At 46.6% G+C, this 9,513-nt stretch overlaps 1 protein-coding gene across 1 annotated transcript; it reads left to right on the top strand.

Annotated features, from left to right (window-relative positions):
- Positions 1-623: 623 nt before the first annotated feature.
- On the top strand, positions 624-3,173 carry LOC127323391 (MACPF domain-containing protein At4g24290-like). Its single transcript, XM_051351543.2, has 4 exons — positions 624-844; positions 982-1,292; positions 1,745-1,825; positions 2,810-3,173. Exons 2-4 carry the CDS (start codon positions 1,032-1,034, stop codon positions 2,822-2,824), a joined length of 357 nt encoding a protein of 118 aa, XP_051207503.1. The 5' UTR covers positions 624-844; positions 982-1,031; the 3' UTR covers positions 2,825-3,173.
- The last annotated feature ends 6,340 nt before the right edge of the window (positions 3,174-9,513 follow it).

Here is a 9,513-nt window from a genome sequence, read left to right as displayed (position 1 = left end):
ACTCCTTCATGGTATGAGATTGTTGGCAGGCACCCGAGGATTCGGTTAGCCATGGTTTGTGAAAGTAAAGGTTGGAAGGAGTGCTACCCAAAAATAAAAATGTTTCATGGGAGCCGCTCTTTGAAGGTTTGTCTGGCAAGGGGGTTAGAGTGCCCACTACCATTCGTTGACAACAACAAACACCTCTCAAAACTTTACTTTTATGCTCTCTTTATGTTTTCAAAATAAAAGCTCTAGCACAAATATAGCAATCAATGCTTTCCTCTTCGAAGGGCCACTACTAGGGAAAGGCTTATAGCCGCACTCCTTACCGCCGGCAAATACGATTTAAAGATGCCAGCGGTAATGCCTTCCAGGGGGTTTCAATTGGGCCTGGCCTTACCGCCGGCGATTTGGCCCAGAAGCGCCGGTGATAGCGAGCTCTACCGCCGGCGAACACGAAACGAATATGCCAGGGATAACGAGTGTCAGGATGGGCCACCCAGCCCGCACTTACCGCCGGCGTTTGTGAACCGTAGGTGCTGGCGGTAATAGGCCCTACCGCTGGCAATCGCGGCCAGTGCCAGATGGATTTCGCCGGGGCTAACCCGTGGACCACCCTTTTCATTTTGCCTAGCACGCGTCCAGCCCGTCGGTTGCTCCCCAACCCCTACTCGATCCACTCCCACGCCAAATCCAAAACCCTAGCCCCGCCCCGCTCTACCCCACGACCCACCCCACAGACCAGCCGCCGCCGCCGTGCGGCCACCGCCCGCGGCCCCTCTGCGACTCCGCCTCGTCGCGGCGTCCACCTGCTCCGCCGCCGCCACCCCGTCCGCGAAATCTTGGACTTTGATTCGCAAAGGTACGAGCTTTTGGTCCTCAATCCCACCTAACTTCCGTGTGTTTCCGTCTAGATCCGCCGCTCGTAGCCCCTGTAGCTCCACCCGATTCGGCGGGGAATTTCCGGCTGTCCTTGACCATTTCAGCTGTTTCCGGCAGGATTATACTAAGTCTACGATTGGAGTTTTGGCGCCGTGGGATGCGCGAGGATGGCCGCGCGTAGGCTCGAGTTGCCGCGGAACGCCGCGGAGTCCGCCGTCCGGTCCATCGGCCTCGGCTACGACGTCGCCGCCGACGTCCGCCTCAAGTTCTGCAAGCAGCGGGGCGAGCCGCTCATCGAGCTCGACCGCGATGGGGTGCAGGACATCGTGCTCCCCGGCAGCCTGACCGTCGCCGGCGTGCCTAAATCGATCAAGTGCGACAAAGGGGAGCGCATGCGGTTCCGGTCTGATGTCCTCTCGTTTCAGCAGGTATGCTTTCTACCAGTTTTGGGTGTTATCAGGTTGGACATTTGGAAGAAACTATGGGATTGTAGGCTTTTTACCAGTTTACTAGCAGGATGCATTTTCTGCCTGCAGCCTGTAATCTTCTTTTGATTGGTTGAATTGGATGAGTGGGTGTGTTGTGGTAGATAGATGTATTACAGATTTACACTAAAAAAATCTCAACCACACATTTTCACCTTAGAGAACACTAGCACTCCCACTTCGTTCTATTACCACTTTGATTCGTTACCATTACATTTATTGCTCAAACTTGGTTAATTTCCTTCTTTTGAGGTTGAGTTTAATTTGCTAAATGCCTACAACACATGCATTGTATGTACTCCGAAAATGTTGCAGAATACTTAACCAGTTTTACGTTACTTGTATTACTTCTAGCTTCACCCCTTGTTTGAATGATTGAATTGTATCACCTGCAGGCTATGTGGCCATGGGGTGGGAGTTGTATCCAAGGGCAGTGCCGAGCTCCAAGCGTGATTGAATTGTATCTCCGGCTGCTGGTGAGACCCATCTCCTCCTTTGTTACTAGCAGCACAAGTTTTGCATTCTTGCACAAGTTCTGTTAAATTGGGAACTGTGAGCAATGTTCTGATTAATTAATTGCTACTGATAGCATGTCAAGACAACAAATTTACGACCATACGATCTTCTTTTACCTTACATGTTACATGTTACAATATATGGCCTTCTTTTATCTAGTTTTCCATTGTTCAACTTCATTGGCACTATATTTGTGTTTGTACTGTTATTAAAGGAATTATATTACTCGAAGTTTTCTTATAACACAACTGCATTGGTTCGTTCGACAATTATACCATTCTCAAGTAATGAGCTGCTACTGGAAATGCTGATATAACATAGAATTATATTCATTCGTTAAAGCACTGTATGATAGTGTGGTTCTCTGTGGTATTTGAAACTATGGTGTAGTGAAATCATATGGTTGATCTAGTATTTTGAGAAAAGGTTCTGCATCTGTCAGTGCTAGGTGTGGCTGGTACATCAGGTCCCATCTCCTAACCTTCAAATGACGACAACCTTTTAAGTGTCTGATGGAACGCTGAAAAAACTTGACGGTTGCCCTGTGACTTAACTGGAACAAGGTTTTGTTGTTATTGAAATGTGTCATGAGTATGATGTGCTTGGTTTTTAAGTTCCATCTATTGTTTTGAAAGCCACTAAATATAATTTCCACCCCTTTCCTGTGATCGATTTGCTAAGAATATGATTGTGAGATATATAATCATTGATTCTCTAATGTTAAATTGGTAATGGTACAATATTGCTTGCTAGTGTCAATCTTTTTATTGCTTTGTGTTGGAGTAACTGCAATAAATTTAGTGCTTGTGTACACTGTAAAAAAATGCAGTTAGCTGAACTTGCTTAATAAAAATTTAGTATAGCGTTGTTCTGGTGGAGGAGTGCAATTTCGATCCAAACTTGGTGGTTTCATTCTCGCTGATGTTGTTTTGTTGCTTACACAGATTTCCTGCTGCTAGGGAGGCGTTGCTACTGCTGTTGGTCTTGGGGCGGCGAGGTGCCAGGCAAAGGAGGCGAGGAGCTGGGGGTGCGAGATACTGGGACGATCGTCAACGAGATCATGGGATGATCTACCGCGGTGCTTGCCGGAGGAGATCAGGGCGGTGCTGACTGGGGGCGAAGGAGCTGCTGGGGTCAGTGATGGATCTGTGGGTTGAGGAGGTGCTGGGACGGCCATGGATCTGTGGGCGGAGGAGCTGTTGGGGACATATCGATTTTTTGTTTGTAAAATGAACATACAGAATGACTGACGTGTCTATTTGTGTTTCCATGTGTTCGAATGAAATCTAAAGTACTATTCATACGTTTGATACCTGCCTATTTTTTTTTTGTTTCCTGATTTACTTACCACTGGCATATTCGTGATTCGCCAGCGGTAATCCATGTTATCCCCGGCGAATAGGATAGGCGCTGGTGGTATCCTATTACCGCCGGCGAGTATGGGAAAGTGCCAGGGGTAATCTCATATTACCGCCGGCGAATACGAAAGCGCCGGGGGTAACCCCTTACCACCGGCGAGGTGATCGCCGGCGAATCCGAAAGTGCCGGCGGTAAGCCTTTTCAACTCGCCGGTGGTAAGCCTTTCCCTAGTAGTGGGCCTTTCTTCTACTTTTATGTTGAGTCAGTTTACCTATTTCTCTCCATCACAAGAAGCAAACACTTGTGTTAACTGTGCATTGATTCCTACATACTTGCATATTGCATTTATTATATTACTTTATGTTTACAATATCCATGAGATATACATGTTACAAGTTGAAAGCAACCGCTGAAACTTAATCTTCCTTTGTGTTGCTTCAATACCTTTACTATGAATTTATTGCTTTATGAGTTAACTCTTATGCAAGACTTATTGATGCTTGTCTTGAAAGTACTATTCATGAAAAGTCTTTGCTATATGATTCAGTTGTTTAACCATTGTCTTTACCATGGCTTTGAATCGCTGCATTCATCTTATATGCTTTACAATAGTATGATCAAGATTATGTTGGTAGCATGTCACTTCAGAAATTATTCTTTTATCGTTTACCTACTCGAGGACGAGTAGGAACTAAGTTTGGGGATGCTGATACGTCTCCAACGTATCTATAATTTCTGATGTTCCATGCTTGTTTTATGACAATACCTACATGTTTTGTTCACACTTTATGATGATTTTATGCGTTTTCCGGAACTAACCTATTGACAAGATGCCGAAGTGCCAGTTCCTGTTTTCTGCTGTTTTTGGTTTCAGAAATCCTAGTAAGGAAATATTCTCGGAATTGGACGAAACCAACGCCCAAGATCTTAAAATTCCATGAAGCTTCCAGAACACCCGAGAGCCACCAGAGGAGGGCCCTGGGGGCCCCAGACGCCAGGCTGGCGCGGCCAGAGGGGGGGCCGCGCCCCCCTAGTGTGTCACCACCTCGTCAGCCCTCCGACTCTGCCTCTTCGCCTATTTAAAGGTCCCTGACCTAAATCTTCGATACGGAAAAGCCACGGAACGAGAAACCTTCCAGAGCCGCCGCCATCGCGAAGCCAAGATCTGGGGGACAGGAGTCTCTGTTCCGGCACGCCGCCGGGATGAGGAAGTGCCCCCGGAAGGCAACTCCATCGACACCACCGCCATCTTCATCACCGCTGCTGTCTCCCATGAGGAGGGAGTAGTTCTCCCTCGAGGCTAAGGGGCTGTACCGGTAGCTATGTGGTTAATCTCTCTCCTATGTACTTCAATACAATGATCTCATGAGCTGCCTTACATGATTGAGATTCATATGAGCTTTGTATCACTATTAATCTATGTGCTACTCTAGTGATGTTATTAAAGTACTCCATTCCTCCTTCATGATGTAATGGTGACAGTGTGTGCATCATGTAGTACTTGGCGTAGTTTATGATTATGATCTCTTGTAGATTATGAAGTTAACTATTACTATGATGGTATTAATGTGATCTATTCCTCCTTTCATAGTATGATGGTGACAGTGTGCATGCTGTGTTAGTACTTGGTATAGTTGTGTTGATCTATCATGCACTCTAAGGTTATTTAAATATGAATATCGAATATTGTGGAGCTTGTTAACTCCGGCATTGAGGTGCTCTTGTAGCCCTACACAATTAGTGGTGTTCATCATCCAACAAGAGAGTGTAGAGTATAGCATTTATCTATTTATTTTGTTATGTGATCAATGTTGAGAGTGTCCACTAGTGAAAGTATAATCCCTAGGCCTTGTTTCCAAATACTGCAATCATCGCTTGTTTACTGCTCTCATCATCGCTGCAATATTCCCACCATCAACCACACGCCAGTTGTAGCATCAAGTATTTTCTGGCGCCGTTACTACTGCTCATATTTATTCATACCACTTGTATTTCACTATCTCTTCACCGAACTAGTGCACCTATACATCTGACAAGTGTATTAGGTGTATTGGGGACACAAGAGACTTCTTGCTTTGTGGTTGCAGGGTTGCATGAGAGGGATATCTTTGACCTCTTCCTCCCTGAGTTCGATAAACCTTGGGTGATCCACTTAAGGGAAAACTTGCTGCTGTTCTACAAACCTCTGCTCTTGGAGGCCCAACACTATCTACAGGAAAAGAAGTGTGAGTAGACATCAGTCCCCAACACACCCAATACACTTGTCAGATGTATAGGTGCACTAGTTCGGCGAAGAGATAGTAAAATGCAAGTAATATGGATGTATATGAGTGGTAATAGCAATCTGAATAAAATATGGCAGCGAGTAAACATGCAGTGGAACAGTAAACAAACAGTGACAACGGCGCCAGAAAATGCTTGCTGGCGTGCAATTGACGTTGGAGATAGGAATCTTTGTGGTGTAGCTTTTCTATTCGGAAACAAGGCCTAGGGATCATACTTTCACTAGTGGACACTCTCAACATTGATCACATAATAAAACCTCTCTACACTCTCTTGTTGGATGATGAACACCACTAATTGTGTAGGGCTACAAGAGAACCTCAATGCTGGAGTTAACAAGCTCCACAACATTCGATGTTCATATTTAAATAACCTTAGAGTGCATGATAGACCAACGCAATTATACCAAGTACTAACATAGCATGCACACTGTCACCATCATACTATGAAAGGAGGAATATATCACATCAATACCATCATAGTAATAGTTAACTTCATAATCTACAAGAGATCACAATCATAAACTACGCCAAGTACTACATGATGCACACACTGTCACCATTACATCATGGAGGAGAAATAGAGTACTTTAATAACATCACTAGAGTAGCACATAGATTAATAGTGATACAAAGCTCATATGAATCTCAATCATGTAAGGCAGCTCATGAGATCATTGTATTGAAGTACGTGGGAGAGAGATTAACCACATAGCTACCGGTACAGCCCCTTAGCCTCGATGGAGAACTACTCCCTCCTCATGGGAGACAGCAGCGTTGCTGAAGATGGCGGTGGTGTCGATGGAGATGCCTTCCAGGGGCGCTTCCCTGTCCCGGCGGCGTGCCGGAACAGAGACTCCTGTCCCCCAGATCTTGGCTTCGCGATGGCGGCGGCTCTGGAAGGTTTCTCGTACCGTGGCTTATTCGTATCGAAGATTTAGGTCAGGGGGCTTCTTATAGGCGAAGAGTCGGAGTCGAAAGGCTGACGGGGCCACCACACAGTAGGGGGGCGCCTGGCTCCTTGGCCGCGCCGCCCACACGTGTGGGCCCCCTGTGGCCCTCCTCTGGTCCCTCTCGGGTGTTCTGGAAGCTTCGTGGAATTATAAGATGCTGGACGTTGATTTCGTCCAATTCCGAGAATATTTCCTTACTAGGATTTCTCAAACCAAAAACAGCAGAAAACATCAACTAGCACTTCGGCATCTCGTCAATAGGTTAGTTCCGGAAAACGCATAAATATGACATAAAGTGTGAACAAAACATGTACGTAATGTCATAAAACAAGCATGGAACATAAGAAATTATCGATACGTTGTAGACGTATCAGTGAGCTACTCACACTTCACTCCGGAGGCGATCATGGCGATGAAGAGTCCTCCGGGAGATGATTCCCCTCTCCGGCAGGGTGCCGGAGGTGATCTCCTGAATCCCCCGAGATGGGATTTGCGGCGGCGGCGTCTATGGAAGGTTTTCCGTATCGTGGCTCTCAGTACTGGGGGTTTCGCGACGAAGACTTTTTATAGGCGGAAGGGCAGAGAAGGGGGGCTGACGGGGGCCCCACATGCTAGGGCGGCGCGGGCCCTAGCCTGGCCGCGCAGCCCTGGCATGGCGGCGCCTTGTCGCCCCACTTCATATCCCTTTCGGTCTTCTCGAAGCTTCGTGGAAAAATAAGACCATGGGCGTTGATTTCGTCCAATTCCGAGAATATTTCCTTTGTAGGATTTCTGAAACCCAAAACAGCAGAAAACAGCAACTGGCTCTTCGGCATCTTGTCAATAGGTTAGTGCCGGAAAATGCATAAATATGACATAAAGTGTATATAAAACATGTGAGTATCATCATAAAAGTAGCATGGAATATAAGAAATTATAGATACGTTTGAGACGTATCAGCAGCTTCTTTATCCATGATCATGCGGCTCCACTCAGATGTACTTGAATGCTTTGCATGGCTGTTGCTCTAGTTCCGCCCATCAGCTTCACCGTCTCGAGATAATCAACTAACCAATCCTCAGGATCTTGCAAGCCGTCAATTTTTTTGTAGTTATCGGGTAGTTTAAATCCTGATGGAACTCGAGTTTTACGGACTCATCTTGTGAAACACGGGAGCCCACACATATCTTCTTCGTTGACCTCTGGTGAGTGCCTGCGTTCCCTTCTCTCTTGTCGCGCTCTGTCGACCCTTGCCTGAGTAGCTGCATTTTTTGCGCCACTCGTTCTTGCAGGATCTTGCACTGCTGCCATAGGTAGTGGACTATTTTGCCTTGCTGATCCTTCGGGAGGCGTACCTGCAAATGTTGTGCCCATCACTCCAACTCCTGCCATGGCCATGTTGTATAATGGTTCCCTTGGGTCTCCAGGAGGTGGCCTGGACGCGAGTATAAAATCTTGCATTGCCATGTACCCAGCTTCTGGCGTTTTGGGAATAATGTCCCCCCTTGTGTCTATGGACATGAAGGACATGTCGAGGTTTTGAACTAGATTCTCCCTTTCAGCCTCAGGTATGTTCTGCAGTCGAGATCTTGCTCTGTTACGAGCTGCTCTATGACTTTCTCCCGAAGTACATGATTGTCGACTCAAGTCCGCCCTTCGCCAGCTTGACGCGGAAGCTGCGGCTTGCCTCCTGTCTAGCTCAATTCTCTGTTTTTCGAGTTCCCGTCTAGTACGAGCAAGTCTATATTGGTAAGCTTGTGACTCTTCAGGTGTCGCCGCTATGTTTATTGGCTCTGTGCCATCCATGGCTCTTCCAACTCTGTCCCATACTGCCTACGGAAATTGCACCATCTCTCGTGTTCCAGGCCCGATATATTTGGTCTCCAAACCTCGCGTGAGATCTGCGGGATCGACATACGGATTTCCCGTGTCGTCGAAGTTCTCTGATGTCTCTTCCTGTGGACGACTTGTCTCTCCAATTGCATAGATTTGATGGTATTTTGAATTTTGAACTTTGTCTGGATTGGTGACACCATCATATAGATTGGTGAGACCTCTCCAACAATAGTGGATCCGTCGATGAAGTTGAAGCTGTCGATGTTGCTCGAGTCATTGCTTATATCGGAGTCCGCCGATGACTCGAAGGACATGTCGCTGAAGATCTTGGCGAGTTTTTCACTTGCCATAATGTTGATGAAGCGTGGCGGCGAAATCTCCTCGTCTCCTGTCTCAGTCGATGACGTGGAGTTCGAAAAATCGGAATCGATCTCCGATAATCCCGACGAGATCGGAATTTTGAGACGATACGATCCTTCCTTTTCGACGCGGAAGTGGAACTTGCCAAACGTCATCTCCATAGGCTCCTCCAGATATGCATATGCATCCAAACGGGAGGGCGGGTGAGGAACAAAATCGACTAGATCAGTTTTGATCTGTTTACCTCTATCCATCGTGTTGGTTGCTACCGAAGAAGTCGACGATCTTGAACGTGCCATCGAGATCAGCTACTTCTCACCTCTAATTCCCACAGACGGCGCCAATTGACAAGGGATTAACTTATCAATGCCTACGAATTGTAGACTAGGGTTTAGTTGGATGTAGAGGGCAAGTAGATCTCGAGGGTTTCAGCCGAAAAGTACTCGACGATTAAGAAACTAGGATTGCGTGAAACAATGAGTCGATCCTTTCTTTGTCTCTCGACTCCCCCTTATATAGGAGGCGGAGCCGAGGGATTCGTGGTACACAAGTTACAGAGTCCGGGAGGGTTTCTGAACCGTCCCGTAATAATTACAAGCTGATATTCCTAATACAATTCTATCTTTCCTTAATACTAATTGGGCTTCCAAGCTTCATATTCTTTGACTCGTGGACCTCCAGTAAACCCCGGGTACCATCTTCGGCAGGCCCATTAGGGATGCCTATGTCAGGCGGATATAGCCCTCTCAATCACATCTGGTACTCCCAGAGCTTCCCACATTAAAGCTGACCGGCTACATTTGAAAACCATGTGAAGAATGTCTTTCGGGTGTTGACCATAGACTGGGAAAATGGCCGTAGTACCAATGTGTCTACTAA

The sequence above is a fragment of the Lolium perenne genome, chromosome 1 (assembly GCF_019359855.2).
Source record: "Lolium perenne isolate Kyuss_39 chromosome 1, Kyuss_2.0, whole genome shotgun sequence".
In the NCBI taxonomy this organism is placed as follows: Eukaryota; Viridiplantae; Streptophyta; class Magnoliopsida; order Poales; family Poaceae; genus Lolium; species Lolium perenne.
This window is presented reverse-complemented; position numbering and strand designations above follow the sequence as displayed.

What these genes read in the sequence shown, in the direction of transcription:
- LOC127323391 (XM_051351543.2), top strand. Translation starts at nt 1,032, where the DNA reads ATGGCCGCGCGTAGGCTCGAGTTGCCGCGGAACGCCGCGGAGTCCGCC. An exon ending in ATGTCCTCTCGTTTCAGCAG is followed by an intron (nt 1,293 to 1,744) that starts GTATGCTTTCTA and finishes TATCACCTGCAG; the next exon opens with GCTATGTGGCCATGGGGTGG.